This window comes from Equus przewalskii, chromosome X (genome assembly GCF_037783145.1).
Source record: "Equus przewalskii isolate Varuska chromosome X, EquPr2, whole genome shotgun sequence".
In the NCBI taxonomy this organism is placed as follows: Eukaryota; Metazoa; Chordata; class Mammalia; order Perissodactyla; family Equidae; genus Equus; species Equus przewalskii.
In genome coordinates this window covers 86,040,313-86,063,158 of record NC_091863.1, presented here as the reverse complement: position 1 = coordinate 86,063,158, position 22,846 = coordinate 86,040,313, and the positions used below count along the sequence as shown (strand labels likewise).

General features: G+C 40.3%; 1 protein-coding gene across 3 annotated transcripts in view; it reads left to right on the top strand.

Moving 5' to 3' along the window:
• The first annotated feature begins 261 nt into the window (after window positions 1-261).
• The window catches only part of MORC4 (MORC family CW-type zinc finger 4), a 48,545-nt gene continuing 25,960 nt past the window's right edge, over window positions 262-22,846 (top strand). For 2 of the 3 annotated variants that reach the window (XM_070605157.1, XM_070605156.1), the window contains exons 1-9: window positions 262-653; window positions 769-841; window positions 6,548-6,680; window positions 11,182-11,399; window positions 12,359-12,506; window positions 14,790-14,922; window positions 15,249-15,377; window positions 18,364-18,483; window positions 19,883-19,983. In XM_070605157.1, coding sequence (XP_070461258.1) covers window positions 552-653; window positions 769-841; window positions 6,548-6,680; window positions 11,182-11,399; window positions 12,359-12,506; window positions 14,790-14,922; window positions 15,249-15,377; window positions 18,364-18,483; window positions 19,883-19,983 — 1,157 coding nt within the window. In that variant the 5' untranslated portion in view covers window positions 262-551. Of the gene's footprint in view, window positions 654-768; window positions 842-6,547; window positions 6,681-11,181; window positions 11,401-12,358; window positions 12,507-14,789; window positions 14,923-15,248; window positions 15,378-18,363; window positions 18,484-19,882; window positions 19,984-22,846 lie in introns of all 3 variants that reach the window. The other variant, XM_070605158.1, reaches the window with a different exon arrangement.

The window sequence follows — 22,846 nt, the reverse complement described above, 5'->3', positions numbered from 1 at the left end:
GGCATTTGACCCAGAGTCGTTAGAATGCTTTCCCATCACGCGATCCTGCTATCTTCCCAGATAGCAAAACTGCAGTTTTTAGACCTTGTAAGACTTGTCTTATCCTGCCCGTTAGTCATGCCGCCTAACTGGGACTCTGTTCCAGAAATCCCTCCCCGCCCGCCCGCCCCGCCCCCGCCCCCGCCCCCGCCCCCTCCCCCGCGCTTTCCCGCCCGGCCGCCCGGCCTATGGCAAACGCCAAGAATTAATGAGGGGCGGGGAGCGAGGAGCGGCTGTCAGGAGGTCGCCATATTTCCGTACGGCCGAGGGAGGCCGCCGGCAGTCGGCGGGTCGGGAGAGGTGCTGCCAGGGCGGGGCCGCGCGCGCCTCCTCCGGCCTCCCCCTCCCGCCCGGGACAGGTGGCTGCGCGCCCCGCCCCGCCAGCTGCGGTGGGAGCGGGGCAGGCCGGCCGGACGGCGGCCGCCGCGGCGGGTGGCAGGGAGCGGGGCCAGTCCGGGACGGCCGGCCGAGGAGTCCGGCGGCGGCCAGCGAGTATCGTGGCGGCCAAAAAAATGCTCCTGTACCGAGGGGCCCCCGCGGGCCCGGGCGCGCCGGGGAGTGCGCTGGCCCGGCCGGGCGGCGGCCCGCAGGCCTTCGGGATCCGCCTGAGCACGGTAGGTCGGGGGCCGAGGGGGCGGACGCGCGCGGGCCCCGGGGCTGCGGGGGTCGCGTGGGGAGGGCCCGGCGGGCCGAGGCCTCACGCGGGACGGGCCCTTCTCTCGCCCCCAGATGAGCCCCCGCTACCTACAGAGCAACTCCAGCAGCCACACGCGACCCTTCAGTGCCATCGCGGAGCTGCTAGGTGAGTGGCGAGGGCGGGCCTGGCCGCGATCGCCCGAGGCAGCGGTGCCAGCGTGGGGCCGCGGCCGCGAGAGGAACGTGCGAGCCGCGCGGGGCGGGCCGGGCTGGGGGCTCCGCCGGCGCAGGAGGGGGCGGCTGTCTTGCCGGGGCCGGAGTTCCGCGAATGAGGCTGAGCAAACAAGGTGTGTCCGAAGAGTTGCGACTGCCGTGTGGCTTTTCTCTCTGGCTCGTGATGTTCCGGGCACTCCAGGATAGCCTAGTTAATAATCAAAAGGAGATGCATAAAAATACCGGGCCCCAAGGCACCTGGGCCCCGCGGGGACTGGTGACCGACAGAGGCCGCCCAGGTAGCCAAGGGGCATTGTAGAGGACCTGGGAGGGTCATGGGGAAAGGTCTGGAAAACGGAGTTCTTTAACTTTTGGGACTAGAGAGTCTGGGAATGATGGGACATCTCTTAAGAGATGACACGAGTGCATTTGGCTCCCTGCGACTGCGGAGGGCTGGGTCCGTGGTCCACGAGCGCCCTCACACCGCTGGAATGAATACTGAGCACTTAACCTCTCGCTCCACCGATGTTTGCTTTTAAAGCGTTTTCAGTTGATCCCTTGAAGCCAAGTACACCAGCTTTTGCAGTAGTGTGCTAAATGCTATGTGGAAAGCAAAGAAGAACAGCATTCCCGGACAAAACGCAGCAGCATCCGGAGCATATCATAAATGTTTCCGAAATTGGGAGAGGGGAGAGAGATTTATGGGGCAAGGTAGCACAGAACAAAATCTTGAAAATAGTTTCCAAGCTCCCCAAATGAGCCCCAGCCCCTGCTTAAGCAATCACTGTGGCTGTGCAGCGTGAGTTGCTTTGGGCACGAAGTCAGTAGGCAGCAGGAGGAGATGGTGAGGAGAGTTACTTGGAAGGATGACAGGGAACTTGGATGATCAGTTTGACCATAACACAGCATGCTCGCAGTATGTGTGACTGTTCATTAGAAGGTGCAGGAAAGAAAGTGACACGGATGCCTTTTGAATTCTAGAGAAGAAGGACTGTATCTTTAAGGTTTTGCACCATGCCTGAGTGAAACACTGCACAGTAGAATGAGGTCTGTGTGCATGTAACTTACAAAAAAGAAAAAAGAGAGGGCAAAGTAACGGTTTACTTAGTGGGAAATGGGAGACAGAAACGTGTTGTTCCCTCACAGTGGCACTGTGCAAAACTGTTTGTACCTATGTTGTATACTGAACTTTATGGGGGATTTAAAGAGTGTATCATTTGTAATTTTGAATATGTATGATTTTTGTTTCAAGCATTAACCTAAAGAACCTAAGCCTTGTCCAAGATGTTCCATATGAGTGCAAGTATGTGTGTGTGTTACATACATGCACACACACATACAGACTTTAAAACCAAATCACGACTATTTGTAGTCATATTAATAACAAGAAAGAGGGAAAGCACAGTGTTAATTGGTAATCCAAAGCTTTCATTTCAAGTTTTCCTTCAACAGTTTTCTCCTTCACTTATGCATTAATTTTCTAGTGAATCATTCATTCGGTAAATGTTTATTGAGCACTCACTGTGGGCAAGGCCACCGTGGTAGGTACAAAAATGAATACAACACAGATTCACCCTTCTAGTAGGGGAGAGAAAATAGGTACAGGAAGTATATGCTTTGTATAACAACAAAATAGAAAGGGATATATCAGCAAAGATATACTCATCTAGTGCTGTGGGAGTTCAGAGAAAGGAGGGATGACTTCAGCTAACCAGGAAGAGAATTAGGAAAGGCTTTGTAGAGGAGGTGACATTTGAGCTGAGATTTGAAGGATTGGGGCATGTGGATCTGGGTGAAGGGAGGGGAGGGCATTCCAGGCAAAAGGAACAACTGCATGAACAAAGGCATGAAGAATACTGGGTAATTGAGTTTAATTAGAGCATAGAGTTCACAAATAGTCAACTCTATAGGTCTCTGGAGAGTTTACAAAGAGCTTTTCCAAATACGTTTTTAGCTTTAGCCTTTGAGGTAAACAGCATTATTATTATAATCATCCTGCAGATAAGGATGCAGAGGCTCAGAGAATTCAGTTGGCTTTTCCAAGGTTACGTGTCTAGTAAGTGGCAGATCCAGGACTCAAACACAGATCTTTTTATTCTAAATACCAAGTAGGGAATGAGGTTAGAAAGGTGAACTGGGACCGGGATGTGACCCCGAGGCTTGGGTATTTGGCCTTTTAGTTGTAAGTTTTCTGAGCAGGGGAGTATTATGGTCATGTGCTCCAGGAAAGTTAATCTTGCAGCGATGTGTAAGATGGATTGGAGAAGAAGGAGACGTGGCTTTGAAAGAGTAGTTAGGAGGTTATCGCAGTAATCCAGATGAGAGGGAATAAACCCTGTCAACTAAGAAATTGACGGTGGGAGTAGAAATAGCGAGATGGGAGAGCGCCTAGGGATGTATAGAGTAAAAGACAGGGAGGGATAAAAACTTTGAAATTTCAAACTTGTGGTCATTTCAATTGTGTGTATATAAAGAGAACAGAGGAAGAACAATAGGGTTGTGTCAGAAAGATGATGACCTTAATTTTAGACAAGAATACTTTTAGATGCTTGCAGAATGTCTGTAGGGCAGCACCTTGGCCCCAGTGACCTTGCAGGAGTCCACATAGGCCATCTTCCTGGAGTAGGGGAGCCTCAAAGCCATCTCCCACTTGCCATCCTGTCTCTTCGGGGAGGCTGTCATGGGACAGTTTCTCATTGCCTCCCAGGTTCTGATGACGTATGAGGCTTGTGTTACAGCGCTTTTTCAGAAGACCAGGGGTCGGGTACACCAGCTTAGGGGATAAGAGAGATTCCGTGTGATCTGGTTTCTCATGCTCTTGCCTGAGTGGTGGGTGAGGGGAGGTAGGATAGGGTCCTCCCACTAAGGATAGCATGGGCCGGGTTAGGAGAGAGAAGACTCCTTGGGATCTGGTAGTGCAGCTCTTGCGTAAGTGGGCGAGGGGAGGGAGTAGGGGTTCTCTCGCTGTCCTACCTGCTCATAGGCTGGGTAGGCCAGGCCATGGAAGAAGATAGTTTCCCTGGGATCTAATAGCATGTGCTGTGTGTTGATAAATTTTTGGAAGGTTAAACAGCAAGAGGTAGAATCGAAACCAGCCGCCAGATTGGTGCCTGATTACTCTAAGTTCATATGTTGAAGTCGACCGTGTTATTATTATAACTTCATTTACTGAGGCCAAGTGAAAGGCCACTTAAAACTGGAAGTAAGCGCAGAGCTGTGCTCACTGCCTGCCGGCTGATCTCTTGTTCCCTGCTGCTCCAGCTGACCCTGGCCTCTTGTGGGCCCCCTCCCTCCGGTACTCCACCGCTTCCAGCCAAGAACATAAAATGTCTAGCTACTCCTGGCAGCTACTTCGTAACTCCTGAAGTGCCTGTATTAAAGCTCTTTGGTGTGTTCCTGTAAAAAAGCACCTAGTAAAGTTTGGACAGAATTTGCTGTAGAGAGGAAAAGAGTAAAAGTAATTTTGTGAGAAGCCTGCAAGCTGATTCATTGAATGTGTCGTATAAATGCAGAATTGGAATTGATGTGTGTTATGTGTTTGAATCATGAATGTTCATAAAGTGTTAGAAAAATTCATCTGTGTCCCAAGTTTTCAAAGTAGAAATGATGTCCTGTTGGTTGACAAGTTCAAGGTATCAATCTCAATGGCCCTGGCTTGCTGCCAGCAGGAGTGACTGATAGGTCCTGCAACAATTCAGGGCCTGCTTGCCAAATACTTTCTTCAAACAATGTAAGCAGCTTCACAATGCTGAATCCTTCTGTCAGTTAAAGACAAACTGCTGCCTCTTGTACTAAGTAAAACTCTGTATTTCTGAAAAAGCCACTATTGCATATCAAACTTATAATTTCTGCCAAAAGTTGGCTCACTTGATTTGCTACATGACACAGGGCTTTGGCTCCACCTGGTCCTTAAGTATTGACTGTATCAGACCTCTTAACCCCCTTCTGGGGCTATTGGGGATGCCAGACTGCTGTTGCGACTTTGCCAGGTTACAAGCAGTGACGGTTTTATCAGTGGCTCTGGCAGTACCATTGTGGCCCTTGAAATTGTGCCTCGTTTTATTGGATGGACATTCCATACATCGAAGTGATTGTAACTGATGTTGTTAATTGTATTGTAAAAAGTTTCATTTTGAATATGTGTAATACAGAGATATTGTGGGTTGGGTTCCAGACCACCGCAATAAAGTGAATGTTGCAATAAAATGGGTCAGATGAATTTTTTGGTTTCCCAGTGCATATAAAAGTTATGTTTACGCTCTACTGTAGTCTGTCAAATGTGCAATAGCGTTATGTCTAAAAAACAATGTACATACCTTAATTAAAATATACTTTATTGCTGAAAAATGCTAACTATCATCTGAGCCTTCAGCAAGTCATAATCTTTTTGCTGGTGGAGGGTCTTGCCCTTCACAAAATATCTGCAAAGTGCAATAAAGCAAAACGCGATAAACTGAGGTTTGCCTGTACTGCCCTTGCTTGTAAGGGATGCTCCCAGTAGAGAAGTGCCACAGTTTGAACAGTGGTGGTAAGATGAGTATGCAACCAGGACCCCACCCGGCTCTCTCAGCCCAGCCACGTGGTATCAGTGAGGCGGTATAGGATGCCAGGGAAAAGGAAGTGGGTGGACGGGAACATCTCTGTCTTGCTCAAAGAGCTGGTAGACACAGAAGTGCTTAAGGAACCTATCCAACAGGCGGCACAAACTGCCCTCCCACTCGGGCCGGTGAGCCCTAATGAGACTTTTGCACCACATGTGTCAGTGACTGACAATTATGTAAACTGGTGCCTGTGGCAAAAAGATATGGCCTCTAGACAGTGGCATCCCTGGGGTTGTGGGCATAGCATATATGTTAGAATATGGCTATATTTGATGTCTTTGGAGTCTTAAATAATTAACCTGTTATGAAGACCTAACTCAGGAGGAAAGGTGAAACTTCCTATGTATTTTTTTTCTACTTTAATTCCATGTTCTCCATTTAATGAGAGTTGGACAGCCTCACCTTTAAGGCTGTTGCAGAGTACCTAAGCAGAATCACTCCTTCTCTAAGCGTGCCGGTTACCATCACTGGGATCCAGGCAGGCAATTAAATGTTTTGATTTTAACCTCTGACTCTTTCAGTGCCTCTTAGGCTGTAAACAGGGATCATGATAATATGTGTTCTTTAACAGAGGAGGTGATGTAAAAAAATAGAAAATAAAATTTTCACAAATAAACAGTAATGTGTGTAATATGCATCTATTTGTACCAAAATTGCCGATTCAGCTCTTCTCAATAGCTACCCTTTACTGTATGTGCTCATGAGCAGTAAAGTGGGTAAGGTACAAGAAGTAATAAGATAAAAATGGAGCAAAATGCTTTGTATATAGGAGGAGTTATTTTTCCAAGAGACCCCAAAGTTTATAAGGAGAAAAGCAGATTGCAGATCAGTCATTCTGTGAAATCTAGAAATCAGCTTCATAACCCCATCTGCCACTATGTCTGTTGTTCCCTGTAACCTAGTAAGTGCACTACCATTAATGCTCCCTGTTCACCTTCCGGAACATCCGTGTGGAGAGAATAAAGGACAGTGTATATCCTCCTAGGGGCACTGAACTAGAGATTTTAGTCGAATATTGGAAAAAGAGATCTAATATCACAGATTTCTACCTTTTGCAGATAATGCTGTAGATCCAGATGTATCCGCCAGGACGGTCTTTATAGATGTTGAGGAGGTCAAGAATAAGTCTTGTTTGACCTTTACCGATGATGGATGTGGGATGACACCTCATAAACTACACCGAATGCTCAGGTAAAAATGTATTCATTCTTTTTCTCTTGAGTTCATGAAAGTTTCTTTAACGCTTAATAATTTTCTTTAATATTTTACTTTCCCTTTAGTCATTTAACAAATATTTATTGAACATCTGTTATGTGCCAGGGCACTGGTTATGGAATAGACACTGTTCTTGCCCTCACAGAACTTACAGTCTAGCTGGTGATTCAGCAGTAATCATAATAGAAAATGATTAGTACAATGATAGGAAAGTGTAGGAGGCAGTGGGATAAGTCAGCAGAGGAGCCCAGTCTGCTCCAGGAGGTAAGGAACAACCTCTTAGATGAAGTGATATTGAAGCTGAGATGGAAGGATGAGTGGTAGAATTGAACAAGGTAAAGACTTAGCAAGGGGCAAGGGATGAGAGTTCAGGCAAAGAGAACAGCGAGTGTAAAGACCTGGAGGCCTTCACGGGCCTGAGACCTTCTCCAGTTTATATTAAGCTAAACCAACTCTTGATCATAAGTAGTGGAGTTGGGGACAATTTGTGGATTAGAACCATGAATGTGCCTGGGTATCATCAAGCCCCATGAAGGATAAATAGAAGGCATTCATACATATAATCTTTGAAGGTTTTGCAGTAGAATTGCAAAGTTAGGAAATTCTCTTTTCTAACTGCTGAGGCAGTTAGATTTCTGTTGCCACTTTCAACTCATTTAATTACTTAAAAAGGTTTGTAGTTGAGAATGAAAGTTTGTACTTTATTGTCTTCACATATCACTCAGTGGAAGATGAGTGTTTCCTCAACTCCTTCCTTCCCTCTTCCTTTTTTAGCAGATGAGGTTGATTACTCTCCGTGTGGCTTCCTGAACTAGTGCGTGAAACATGAGTGCCAGTGGAGAGGTGCTGTGGAGGAGGGAAAAGGGTCCGAACTATAAAATGGAAAACATTCATTTGGTTGTAGTTCTGTTTGAGGGTATCCTAATTCTCTAACCCTATTTGTAGGGAAATCCCTTTGATCCATCAAAGAAAAGAAATGAAATTTGGGCATAACCAGTTATAAATTTGCTTGTGTTTTCCCCCTCAGCAGTCTGTGTACCTTATGTCTCAGACCCTCATAATTAGAAGAATGTTTGAGGGGCCGGCCCCGTGGCCGAGTGGTTTAGTTCGTGCACTCCGCTTCGGCGGCCCAGGGTTCGGATCCTGGGCACGGACATGGCACTGCTCATCAGGCCAGGTTGAGGCAGCGTCCCATGTGTCACAACTAGAAGGACCACAACTAAAATATACAACTATATACTGGGAAGATTGGGGGAGAAAAAGAAGAAAAAAAAAAAGATTGGCAACAGATGTTAGCTCAGGTGCCAATCTTTGAAAAACAAAATTTAGAGAACTTTTTGATGAGTCCTGGATTAATGTATACGTAACTAGATTTTGTGATCATTTCTTAAACTTGAATCAGCTATGAGATCCATTTATTTAAAAGAGATCATTTAGTCCAATCCTAACTTCTAGCCAAGCATTCCACTTACCACAGTTTCTTTATAAATAATTGAACTTTAGAGGTAGCTTTGAAAATTATTATTAAGTATATTAATTTTTCTGGTTTTGGTTTGGGGGCATATTGCTTTCATATTTGGAAAAAAATAGTAGGGGTAATTATGCAAAATTATTAAGCCTACAGAAATTCTATTTGACCTATAACATTTATAATAATCCTATCTACATTTTCCAACTCTTTATGCTACTCTTCCTATTTTCAGGCTAATAAAATAGTTATGTAACTCCAGCGACAGTTTCTCCCATAAATATAGAAGCCTATGAAAATCAAATTAAAAAGGAAAAACCTATCATTAAATTCATTTACGGTCCACAGTTAATTCTCTTTAGCTTCTGGGGACAGCCTGTGAATCAGCTAGTCCATATATTCAGCTGCCTTTTTCAGCAAGGTGGAAAACCTCTTTCAAAGTTCAGGGATTAAAAGCAGCCACAATTCACGAATTGAAAGTAATTTGCTACCTCTGCTCAGAAGTGCATTTCCTAGAGGTCTCTTCTTCTAAAACAATAGCCAGAGAATAATAGTGTGCTTAGCAGGCTTTTATTCTTTCATATGACATGTTACATCACCAGTATATCTAGGAAACAGTAGTGCCTGTCCTTGTATGTCCATGCATTTGCTAAGGTTTGTTTCATTGGTCAGAGTCTCAAATTTACCTCTCTAGATTCTAGAATCTTGACATTTTAAGGAACTAGGGAGCAAGCTGCTATCTTCCTGGATGCTACTCAAAGAGCTGGTGTCCAGGCCTCCTTGGTGTATCAACATTAGGAAATAAGTTGGAAGTTAGTGAGCTATGCCAAACTATATAAAATTCCTTCCTACAATTCTGTTATTTATTGTGAGGGCTTTTATTTTAGGTAGTTGTTTGCTATCTGGCATTCATTCTGCAATTTTTAGTTAAATAGAGTACCTAATACGGAAGGTAAGTGGAATAAAAGAACATCCAGGAAGAGTTAAGTGGAACATAACAATGACAACCTCGGGAGCTTGCAGCTGCTCTCTTCTCATTATTCTTACTCTTTTCCATTTCTGGTTCCAGCTCTGCCCTGTTACTTATTTTCTCAGCCTTATATAGTCATTTGGTCTCCCCAAACTAAGTAACACAACAGGGGTTTATACTTAGAAAGGGGAAAAGAGATGACAGCAGAAGAGGCAGGAATGTCTAGGACATTAAGGGAGTAATAGAGTCTCCCTATTTTCACCACTTTCCCTTGACCACCTAAGTGAAGCTTTTGTGGCATTAGAGAAGGTTCAAGTCCAAATAACCATACAAATTCATTTCACGTGGTACATAGGATTACTATTTATGAAGAGCCCTGAGTTTTAGATATGACATTGGATCTGAAGTAGAGGTAGATGACAGCACATGACAGTTCTCAGAGTGACTTCTAGAGTTAGTTTAAAATTGAAGTTTGAATACTACTTTATAATTTATAATATATTGTGTATACAGTATATAATTTAATCCTCATAATGACCCCATCTTTTCTAGCCAATTCTTCCACAAGAGGAATAGGAATGCCTGAATCTTACCAACTTCTGTAAGTTTATTTCCTGGAATACTAAGGCCCATAGACAGCGGAAACTCCATGCTCTTTTGGTATTTTCAAAGAAACCAGTGCCCTAGAAATTGCCTTTTTCTGTGGCTAGATTTATCTGTAGGCTACACAAAGCTCCTGTAAAGTGTCTACTCTAGAAGGACATAATGGTATCACTGTATGACACTTTGAAATAGAAAATTAAAAGGTGGTCCCATTTCATAGGGAGTAAACACAAACCACGGCCTTCAGGAAGTGGAAACCAGGCACTTCAGTCCTGCTCAAAAGAGTAAGCGCCGAGGCCAAGCCGCTCCACCATGTCATATAGAGTGTCTATTTTATTGATGTTGTAGAAGCATCTAATCTGTAATATGCAGAATCCTTCCTTAGACTGTAAGCCACGAGGGCAAGACTCTTGTCTCTTTTATGAACAGTTGTGTCTCCAGTGCTTAACACAATGCATGGCACATAGTAGGTACTTAGTAAATATTTTTTGAATGAATAGTAGTGTACAGCGTTGTAAACTTAGTCAATCTGAAAAGAAACAACCTTTAAAATTAGTTTTATTTGTGGTGAGGGAAGATATATATGAGGAAGATAATCATCACTTTCTAGATTTCATGTCTTTCAGTTTTTTGTTTCTATTATTTTATTGTGGGTTTGAATGGAAGAAATCAGAATGGGAAAGGATCTGGCTCCTACATTAAGCTGATCTAAGGGGCTGTAGATTGTTGAGGTGACTGAGTGAAAGGCCCTTATTAGAACAAGAGAAACTTTATGCTGCAGCTGTTTGCTGATATTCAGAGGCAGAACTACCTATTTTTATCCCTTGGCGACATTCCAATGAACTGTCCCAGCAGATGGAGCAGAGGGTAAGAATTGGAAGGGTTATCCTTTGGGGGGAGAGTTGAAATCGTCAGGATATATGACTTCTGACTTTCGGATTTCTAGAGGGTGATATAACCAGGTTAGGGGATGCCTACTGTAGTACCTCTGACCAGTGCCACCATCTGGTACTTTTGTTACCTTCTTACGGTGTATGCTGAGATAACCACGCTTTTCACCTTACCCTAACTTTACTGTTAGCAATCAGCCATTTTATCTAGACAAGAAAGGCAACTGCCTGTGGCCTTCTCCAGCTGTCTCTGTTAGTGAAAAGAAGCCACCTTTACATTTGTAACATGTGACTCTACTGTAGTGGAAGTGTTCATGTGCACACAAAACGCATAGGAAAATCAGTCCTGTTACCCCATAGTAATTTCCTATGTTTTTAACTTAACAGTTCTGGCCAAAAATAACAAAAGGAAGAAAAAAAGAAGGACTTTTTACAAGTGTTCTTCATTTGTAAGCCAAACATTCTGCCTGTCACCTGTCTTGGGGTGCTTTTTACCTTTCTGATTTCTTTTTTTTTTCTGATTTCTTTTTTCTTGTGTAATTACAGCTTTGGCTTCACAGATAAAGTAATAAAGAAGAGCCAGTGTCCCATCGGGGTCTTTGGTAATGGTTTCAAGTCAGGCTCCATGCGGCTAGGAAAGGATGCCCTTGTCTTCACCAAGAATGGGGGTACTCTCACTGTTGGACTCCTATCACAGACCTATCTGGAATGTGTCCAGGCCCAGGCAGTTATTGTACCAATTGTTCCGTTCAACCAGCAAAACAATATCCTTTCTGGAAGTGGAGAATGTTGGTTAAAAATTAGTCTAATCTGACTCTTTTGATAGAAACTCTTTCTTCAGGTCAAATCCAGCTAACAGAAATTTTCGTACTTAAAGAGGTATTCAACTGTCTTAAATTTAACTGGAATTTCATCCTATTAAATATTTTTAAAATGAGTGGACAGTTGACAAGCACAGAAAAGTTTTTGTTATATTGGAATTTTCATTGTTATGCAATTTGATTATATAGTATATCTCTCCCCCACCCCCACTCCCATGGTAAAGTTCGGTCCTTCTCTGTTTTTCCCCTTAAGGGTAGCTACATTTGCGTCATACTCCTAGAAACATACTATTCATCAGCGTATCTGATAGCAGAATAGCTCATTTCCCTATACCCGGACAAGCTGTTATTCCTGTTAGACACCAGGTTGTCGGACCCAAGCAGTATAGCAGTAAAGTCTGAACTCATTGCTTTCAAAGAATCTAAAAATTCAGCCTTTGATCTATTTCTTAGATACCGTCATGGGCTACATAACGATGTTTCAGTAACTACCGACCACATATGCGACGGTGGTCCCTCAAGATTAGTACCACATAGCCTAGGTGTGTAGTAGGCTATACCATCTAGGTTTGTGTAGGTACCCTCTAGGGTGTTCACACAGCCATGAAATCACCTAATGCCACATTTCTCAGGACATAGCCCCGTCATTAAGCAACATATGACGGTATGGGACTCTTTGTTTACAGTATGTCTTTGAAGCTGTATCCTGCAGGGATGACTAATTTTGGTGTTTGTCTCTACAACCTTTCTCCATTTTCCCCCATTCCTTTCTTCTGTAGCAGTAATGCCCATGCCTTATGGTATATGTGAGTATTTTGTCTGTACGTGGAACCCAAAAGACAGATCTTCCTGATAGCATCCTCTTAAGATATTAATTTTTCTTTGACTATATTTGGTTTTACAAAAAATGATTATTACTGAGGATTCCTTGCCCAGCCTAGAAGCCATCTTGAACTATTCAATTTTCAACAGTGAAAATGAACTGCTGTCCCAGTTTGATGCCATCCCAGGCAAAAAAGGCACTCGTGTTCTCATTTGGAACATCCGCAGGTATAGTATGCTAAGGGCGATGGATTCTAATAAGCACAGGTAGTATGGTAAAGCACATTTTAGTAAATCTCTCTAGAGAAGCAGAGTAGATACATTTTGATACATATTTGTACCTTATTGCATACCTTTCCTTAACTTTCTAGAACCACAGCTCTGTTCAAGATGGTGGTCTTATTGGTAAAATGTGAAGCTTGATAAGGTGGAGGCATGCATATCCTGAGGCTACTGCCACAATCACAACAGTTCAGCATTGTTCTGAAATCTTGAGAATCCATTATAAATATCTATTTTCTATTCATGGACACTGTTTTGAGATAGGTAAATGATAGTTATTTTACCTATTTGACAATGAAAATGAAATATGAGAAAGAGAAATTAGGGTTAAAAAGCACAACATGATCTTTAAAAATAAGAATCTCTGTATTAGTGCTTTCCTAGTAGCTGGATTAGAAGTAGAAAAAATCTTTGAAGCAGATAAATTTGACCTATAGTGAGGCTGGCTTGAGGTCATGTGTTTAGAGCTGATAAAACAGTCTAGAAATACTCTAGGGTACATCATTTGTTTAATCCTGGCTTGTCAAATGGAATACATTTAACAGTGTCCACTGTAAAACCTAAAAACCTTTAATATAAGGTAGAGGTACTACTCTTACGTTTAGTAGAATAGAGTATCCAGTACATTCATTCTTCTTTTTCTCCTTAGGTCAAGTATTTCGCCTCATTTCTTAGCTGGGTAAAACTTACATAAAAACCATGCTGGTTTATATAGAGAGTACTTTCAATTAAAAAGAAAAAAAGTAAGGTTTTTTTACACATTGGAAACAGATCTTCCTGTGTCCTTCTGGGAAAATCCCAAGTAATATAATTTATATTTTAAAGAATCTTTTTTCCTGAGGTATTCCAGTGATTTAAACACATTAATCAGACTTTTTTCTTTATACATTGTCTCTGTGTTATATGGTACTAGGTGTTATGTAAATGAAAGGATTCCCAAATAACTTTGGGAAAAGTTGGCTTAAACAAAGCTTACCACGTTGCTCTATTGCAGGGCTTCTCAGAGGCTTTAGTATACTAACGTTATTTCAATATGCACTGAAAATATTTGAGAGCAATATAGTACGCAGTATTTCCCAATTCAAAAAATGTCTCTGCAGACCTCTTTTCCCTGGATGGTGAATGGTGAGGGCCAGGGAGGACAGGAACCCTCCTCAGAGTACATGTGTTAGAGTGGGATGGGATAGCAAGAATCAAGATTATCCCGGAAAATCCAGAATATACTATTATAATGACTTGGGCTTTAATAGTGGCTCTGGTCCAGCCCTGAAGAAGGAGCTACATTTTCAACACAGCATTTCTGAGCTTGTGAAGCCTGAAGTATGAGGGAGGTGTCACCAGACCTTGAGGTGACTCGGAAAGCCAGGAATTGTTTCTCAGTTTTATTCGATTATACAACCTTTCTTTATTTCTTTAGTTCTTATTTAAGAGTATCTTGGGGGACTACTGTTCCACAGAACAAATTTTGAGAACTATTGTTCTGACATATATGTTTTCTCTATAACCCATCATTTGTTTTGCGCTTTTTCCAGGAACAAAGATGGGTTTGGCCTTTTTTCTCTGGCACTTTGTCAGTGATGTAGCTCAGGATCTTGGGATGGACCAAAGCCAAGTGGCCCAAAAGGATTCTGAGAAGAAGAAATGTCCTTAGGAATATAAGTACTATTATATTTAAATGATAATTCCATAAATGATATTCTAGAGGACTAACAAATATATGCTGTTTCTATAGCAACCTTTTTTTCCTTCTAAGAAATAGGATTAGATCTGAGGAAATCTTGGTATCTCATTAGTCCTTATACTATTGCTGAAGTTAGAAGATGTAAGTTTTGATTCATCTGTTTATTCAGTTGGGGAAAATGATGTTGAATGACCTACCCAGCAATACCCAGAAAGTTGGGATCTATTTTAAGATCCTGCTTCAAGGATAGCTGACGTTCATTTGATTTATCAGATCACAGACATTCCCACCTTCCCCTTTTTTCTTTCCTTCTGTACTTGGCATCACCACCTCCATGAAACAGAGTAGATTTGTATAGTCTGGAACTATTTGTAAATATTGTGTGATCTTCAAACCAAGTAGTTTGTAGTTTCTTTGCACTGGTAGTCAGGGAAGGAAATAGATCTCTGAATTTTGGCTCATATTGTTTCTTTTCTCTTGGGTTCCTAGTGCATTTTTGTCCTTTGGAGCCAGTTTTTGTTAGATTGGTACTTGTCTCTTTTACCCAGAAATAAAGATGGAAAGTCTGAGTTGGACTTTGATACAGATCAGTATGACATCCTGGTATCAGACTTTGGCACAGAAGAAAAAGAGACTGGTGGTGTTACCTGTGAGCTGCCAGAAACAGAGTATTCTTTACGGGTGAGTGAGAGTGGTTTTTCTTCAACAGTGAGAGGTAAGGTTTCCTGTAATGTGAAAATATTATAGAACAAGATCTTACCTTAGTTATATAAAGATGACAACCTTTTAGCCTTGTGCTAGGATTCCTTTTCACTGTCTCCACTGAAACAGTTTAGCTAATAATGTAGTCAGCAGCACTTGACTGTGGTAGTTGACATAGTATAACAAGGTATAGAAATGGAGCCAAATCGTTGCCCAGAAGAGATCTCGTTTGCTGGCAGTGTTCTATGGGGATAGCAGTAGGACTGGCAATGTTGTATAATAACTTTCCCTTCACTGTTCCATAGGCATTTTGTGGTATTCTATATATGAAGCCACGAATGAAAATTTTTCTGCGTCAAAAGAAGGTGACTACCCAGATGATTGCCAAGAGCCTGGCCAATGTAGGATATGATGTATATAAACCTACCTTCACAGTATCCTTACAACTACAACTACATGAAGCTGACCTCTGTGTTTCAGGATTAGGTTTCCAAGTTGGCACAGAAAAACAAAAACCTGTCTTTTTCCAATTCAAAAATGTGTGTTATAGTACAAATCCTATTATAGTGTACTCTAAGGAGGTATTTCTTAATTGCCAATCTGTGTACCAGTTTTATCAGAAATCACCTGGAAATTATTAAAATAATACAACATCTTGAAATTTTGGAAATTCTGGTTCAGTAGAGTCTGAAATCTCTTTTTTTTAAAGGAAATATTTATTTTTAAATCTTCAGCTGATGCTAATGAGTAGCCAGATTTGAGGATCTCTGCTGTAGGAAATAATCCACACTGTTTGGTTTGTTCTGGAAGTTTGTTATATATATACGCTGATTGAAATAAGCAAAATGTTGACTAGAATTTGTTAATCTTTTGGACATAGTATGATTTTTGTCTTAACAAGTCCAGACTTATGTTGATGGAAGTTAGGAGAGTAAAAATTAAAAGTTGATTTTCTAGGGTGAGATAAATCCTCAACAGGTTTGACATGAATTTCCTAGTACTTCTCATAATGGCAGCCCCTCAGAGAAGTAATTACACGTTTTCACTTACCCTCCACCGCACTGGGAACGGATTTCAAACACTTGAGAAAATCTTAAGATGAACTATGGAAATTAGGTCTATCTTTGTTGATGGCTTTTTGGGCAAAAAAAATCTTTGAAAGTCTGAGAACACATAAGCAGGTATGAAGAATAGCTCTTGTAATTTATTTTTTAGTAACTAAGCACAGCTCTTGGCCCAAGAAACATGTTCACACTCTATTTGCTTTATCAAAAGTGTTGTCTAGCTTGCTTTGTCTTTTTTCCCCTGACCAAAAATTAGGAATTGTCATTCCCTTTTTAAAACAGCTGTGTAGTTGTTACTCATAAGCAGATTGATTTTCTCCTTTTGGGGAACACATACTTTGTCTTCCAGGAAAATTTTTAGAAGCCCTAAACAAACCCAACTTAACAAAACCAGAAAATTAGTTAAAATATTACTGTGTATAGGCCAAGATCTTAGTGCCATGGGTTTAACAAAGCCAGTCTAAAGAAGTGCTTTCCAACTACTGTTTCAGGATATACCTTACTTTTGTCTCCAGTTTCTTTCTTTTGTGAGTTTCTATCATGGCAACTCCTATGTAATCATTCTATATGTTTCTCAGCTCTTCTCAGCTCCCTTTCTCATTAAACTAGTTACCCTCCCCTGTTATAATTTGGGCTGAATGAATTCACCTTAGGCAGGGGTAAAATGAAACCCCTGACAAAATTTCCCTGGGTCACTGAGGAACAAGATCATTGATGCTGACTGATTTATTCAATTATCAAAGGCCTCTTCTCTCCTCTTGTCCTCTCTCCTTATAGTAGTTTGAGGAACCTCCTACCCCATTGTACCCTTCACACCATAATTTAGAATTTTTCAGGTGTGCAACAGGAGGGAAGTATTTGACCATCTTTATCTTTAAAATGTTAATTTCGCAGTATAGAGTTTTGGTTTGTTTGTTTGTGGGACTTTGTCCTGCTTTGTTTTCATGTTAGAATAGGGTCTTATTTGAGGTTTGATTTGAGCTTCTGGAGCCTGGAACGTTATATGTTCTGCGCCAAACATTACTGTGCTATGTACTCACTTGTATCATGTCTTTGTATCACATCTGACTAATTTGTCACATGGATTTGATGCAAGTAGCTTGTAAAGAGAGCGCAATGGAGATTATTTTATTTTTTTTTATTATTTTTTTTTTTTGATGAAGATTAGCCCTGAGCTAACTACTGCCAATCCTCCTCTTTTTGCTGAGGAAGGCTGGCCCTGAGCTAACATCCGTGCCCGTCCTCCTCTCCTTTATATGTGGGACGCCTGTCACAGCATGGCTTGACAAGCGGTGCCATGTCCGCACCCGGGATCCGAACCGGCTAACCCCGGGCAGCTGAAGTGAAACATGCGCACTTAACCGCTGCGCCACTGGGCCGGCTCCGGAGATAATTTTTGAACAAGTAACAAAAATAACTTTTCATTTAACTCATTTGTGCATGAAGATTTATTAGTGTTTGTTTTAACGAAAATCTCAATTTCTCTGTCTCTTTTATCTTTCTCACTCTCATACGTTGGTTTTTAAATCGAGTAGGACTTGTTAAAAACTCATCATTATTCATCTTTTACATATAATAATTAGTTCTCTTAATTTCGTCTTGTCTAAGCTTGTTAACTTCTTCCTGTGAAATGTGTTACTACAGGACTGTTCGTTGTCTTTTACCGCTAAAGGTGATTTTGTTCTTGGTGCTTTTGCTTTCGTTGTTTCAGATGATTGGCAGAACTTACCTTATTGCTTATAGTTGTGTGAATTTGTGTTGTACCATTTACAACTCTTACCAGAACCTGGGAGACCTTAGGAGCAAACGGAGCAACTAGCAAGGGTTAAGAAATGTTTTGTGATTATTTGTGAATTTTTAAATCACTGATGATATTTTGGTATGTTTCCTTACAGTCTTTTCTAAGTATATATTTATATACATATTGTTTTAGATAATGCTTGTTATTATATTAGGAACATTTCCTAATGTTTCCAAATATTTTTCAAGGACATAATTTAAAGAGCTGCATAGTGGACCATGTAGATATACCAACATTTATTTAATCATTCCCTTATTGTCAAACATTTAAATAATTGATGTTTTTCTGCCATTATAACTAATTGATAAATCTCTGTAACTCAAACCTTTATGGACTTCGCTGACTGTTTCTGAAGGATAAATTCCTAGAAAGAGAATTACTTTGTCATAGGTTAGGAATATTTTTAAAGTTATTGCTACAAATTTTTTAAATGCCCTCTAGAACGGTTGTATCAATTTACATTCAATGATGTTTGATGTTCTTTGCTATAATATAGTACAACATTTTGTCTGCTAAAGCCCCTGGTGTTTGTGTCCTTAATGATTGTCTTCTCAGAATAAGCAGGTGAAAATAACTTTTGGGTTCTCTTGCAAGAATAATAACCAGTTTGGAGTAATGATGTATCATAACAACCGACTCATAAAGTCCTTTGAGAAGGTGGGCTGCCAGGTGAAGGTGAGTGGTTAATGTTTCCTTGTCACAGAAGGCTGAAAAGAGTAAGAAGAGGATTTAAAATTTGCCAAGGGGATAGAGTCATTAATGGCTTGTGCTCTCATCTTTTGATGGTTGTTAAATCTGATTCTGGAATTCTGTGTTACCAGTGAGCCATCTTGTGTTGAAAAACTCTGTTTCTCATTCTTCATAGATGTTAATCAAACCAGGAACTTTACTGATTACATTTTCTACGTAGCTGTTAGTAAAAAGTAGAATTAAAACACCAGCAACTCTGCCATGTGTATCAGTTTATTAAAGAGAACTCTATTTTCTTGAGGAGACAATAAGGCATAGCGGAAGATGCATAAAATTTAGTGGCTGATGACAAGAATTTGAGTCCTGGCTTTTCCACTTACAAGCAGTGTAACCTTGGCTAAATCATTTAATTTCTCTGAGGCTCAATTTCCTTACCTGTAAAATGGAAACAACAATAATAATTTTACCTGCTCTGCCTACCTTACAGCTTAAAGGGTTGAGAAACTTAATTGGCATAAATTATGTGAAAATACTTTATAAACCAAATTATACAAATATTACCTTCACCTTTAATGTTTTAATACAATTTAAAGTAGTAATATATCGACAAGTATCCCATTCATTCCTGTTTTACAAATAAGATTGTTAAAGCACAAGGAATGATAAACTACTTTATGTTACACCATAGGGCAAAGTTATGTTAGACCAGGATCACTAGTTTTCAGCCTTTGTTGCTTTTTCTTATTCTGTCATCTTTGTACAATTCATCTATGTGTATCAGTCTAATTACACCTTGACTTAGTTCCTTCCGTTAAAGAATAAGAAAGTGATTTTAAATGCAAAAATCTCTTGTATCAACTTGTAATTAACAATCACTGTAAGTCTGACTCTTCGGTAGTTGTTTGGTAGCCTACATATACAAAAATTGTTTACTTTAATAGAGTGTAATGATTACATAGCATCCTTAAATTTTTTTTTCAGATGAAGTTTGGTTTCAGTTCCCTAGGACAGTAGTATAGAACCTTGATTTTTTCCCGGTGTCATTCTTTGTTCAAATGAATTCTTATGGCAATCCCAGAATATAAAACAGATGTAAGTGGAGATAGTGTGGGTGAAATAGTAACGGCTATCAATCCTTGGAAAATCCTAGGGAATCTAGGGATCATAGTTTGAAAATCTCTGCCCTGGAATTTACCAGAGGTTCTAGTTTAATGTAATACTTGCAGTCTCTTGGAATACATTCTGAGTGTTTCTCTAGATCTTGCTGGCCTTTCCTTGCCCACGAACATTATGTAACCTTTCTATTATTGTTAGGAATCGAAAGGAAATGCCTCCAGGCAGTCAAAAGTAATGTAAGTGTTGAAATTAATATTTTTCTTCTAAGCCAACTCATGGAGAAGGTGTGGGAGTAATTGGAGTCATTGAGTGCAATTTCTTAAAACCTGCCTACAACAAGCAAGACTTTGAGTACACCAAAGAGTACCGGTGAGTCACTGCCAACCTGAGGTGTTTCTGATACTTTGTTCAGATACCATTCTATTCTCTGAATCTTCTAAAGTCATCTCTGAAACCAACCAGATAAGGTAACTGAGAATTCCTTCAAGCCTATTTTCTAAGATTAGAGATAAAATGATTTGATTTTTAAATTAAAGTTCATTGATACATGATACATGGAGCCCAGCTGAGACAAACCTTAACTTTAAAAATTATGGAAAGAACATAAGATTCATTTATAGTAAAATACTTCTGGTGAAACAAAGAGCCTTGGAATTGATCTTAATGAAAAGAGATGAGTGAATCTGAAGTTGTTGAATATGTTAGGGGAAAAAAAAGCAGCACTTTGAAGTTTGTTCCAAGAGGTTTTCTTGAAGCCAGTGAACAGATTGAAAGGAAAGTATTGGAGCAGCTGGAAAGATGTGTGTGTTCATGGAAGCATCTAGATTTAACAGGTAAGACCAGTAAAGAATCAGAAAGGAACTTGACGTTGAGGCTGAACCAGCAAGGATATTTTTAGGAGACAAAGAAAGGAGTTGATAAAGCCAGGATATAATAGTTTGTTTTAAAACTTTTGGGGAGGGATGGATCATTCATTCCTGTTTGCATCAAGTATTATGAGATATCTCCTATGTGCCAGGTACGTGGGACATAAGAATGAAAGATAAAAATTCTTGATGTCTTTGAACAAATGAGATGAGGTGTGTGCAAATAAGAAACTTAAATACCTATAAAATAATTGCGGTAATTGGGGATATATGCAAAATGGGAAGAACCTTTAAATATACCTAAAGGATCAAGGAAGGCTTCACATAGCAGATTATATTTGAACTTAAACTTGAAGGAAAATTTTGAGTTTGCTAGGTGGACAGATAGGGGAAGGGCATTCTAAGCAGAGGGAAGTATATGCAAGGGCATGAAAAGGGCAAGGGGTGTTCTGGGAGTGTGGAGAAAGAAGTCATGAGGTCATTTGGTGTCGTTTTCCTTGAAGTCTCAGTAGCAAATTTTTCCTTAGAGTAGAGGAAAAGTAATTTCCCAAATCTCTTTTGTTTTTGTGCCCAAAACTGTAATAAAATTAATTAAATGTTCTACCTTAATTTATCTGAAACCATAAGAATTTTAGGTTTAGTGCTTGACAAAGAGAAAACTATTTGGATGACAACCCCAAATTAATTTCAGGGTAATTGGTAATTGGTCACTAGCGCTACTCAATGGTTATGTTAACTATCTGCCCTCAGTTTAAGTAAAAGTGTCTTTTAAGTAGCTTTGACTAGGACTTGACTCTTAAGAATGTAAGCTTAGAAATGACATCAGTTTAATAAAAGTGTCAAAGCCAAATCATTCTGTTTCTCCTGAGTGAAAGGAATAGTGAATTTCTGGTGATTAACCAAATAGTTAAGATTTGTGTAAACCAAATGTTAGATATTAAAAATTACTTAACATCTTTCTTATATCCTCTTTGCCATCCCCCACCCCCTCTATCTTGGAGATTTTAGACGTGTTAGACCCTTGGTTTGTGAGGTTTAGTTTCAGTATGATGAGTTTGAGGTGATTGTAGAGGATCAAAATACAGATATTCCATAGACAACAGGTTAATTCAGTTAAACATATAGGATTTCTAGCTTAAGTAGCTTAGTATCTGCTACACATTTTATTAGAAACAGAAAACTAGTATACTGTCCTGCATACAGGGTCTTTTGAGGATAATTGCATAACTCATCCCAATTCTGGCATCGTTTTCCTTTTTTACTGTATTTCATATAAAATAAAAAGATGTTTACTTAAAAAGTAAGGGAATTTGTGAGGGGGATTAGAGAAGGTTGTCTATGATCACAAATTCATCCTAAGTGTATTATAGACATCAAAGCCGCAAATGCTAAAAGAGATACGAGCCATCATACTGCTGGAATGTCTACAAATAAATCATATGTAATATCACTTTTAATAGTTATGGATATCAGATTTCAGCTGCAACTATCAGAGCTCAAATTTACAACATTTTTAGAGTGAATTTCAGCTTAAGAAATGCAATCAACACATACTAACTGAGCACCACACTGGTGCATGGCACAGTGTTTAGGCTTTGTGGAATTTTCCAGAGAAATTCAAGACATGGCTGCTGTCTTTGAGAAGCTAACAGTCTATTTGTAATAACAGATTGTCATATATGTGAAACAATTTAGAAAGCAATAAAATGGCTACTTGGTTAATCGAAACCTAGGTGGTATGGTATAGGAAAAATGCCTTCATAGAGTAGATAGGGAAGGTTCTAGGTGGAAGGTATGACTTGAGATATGCCTTAAAGGATATAGGATTTAGAAAAGGGAGGGAAGGGAATTCTAGGATAGAATTATAGCATGAGCTAAGGTAGTGACACGAACTCAGAATGGTAAGAATATGGGGAGTGGGGATAAGGGAATGTAACTAGAATGAAGGGAAGTAATGGATAGAGTAGGGCCATATCCTAGAGCAGGCATTGGCAAACTTTTCCTGCGAAGGGCTGGAAAGTAAATATTTTAGGCTTTGTGGGCCATATGGTCTCAGTCACAACTACTCAATCATGCTGTAGTATGAAAGCAGCCATAGACGATAAGTAAAGGAATGAGCGTGGATGTGTCCAAAACCATTTTGTTTAGAAAAACAGGCAGTGGCCTGAATTTGGCCCACAGGCTGTAGTTTGCCCTCCCCGGTCCTAGAGCTACAGTTCCCAAACTGTGTGCCAAGCTGCACATAATGAACTCACAGGGAAGCCAAAGGATATTTAAGATTTTTGAGGGAAGTACAGTGATACTTGACTTACGTCTATAAACAATAGAAATTGTTTTCTATTGCTGTTGGAACAAATTGCCACAAA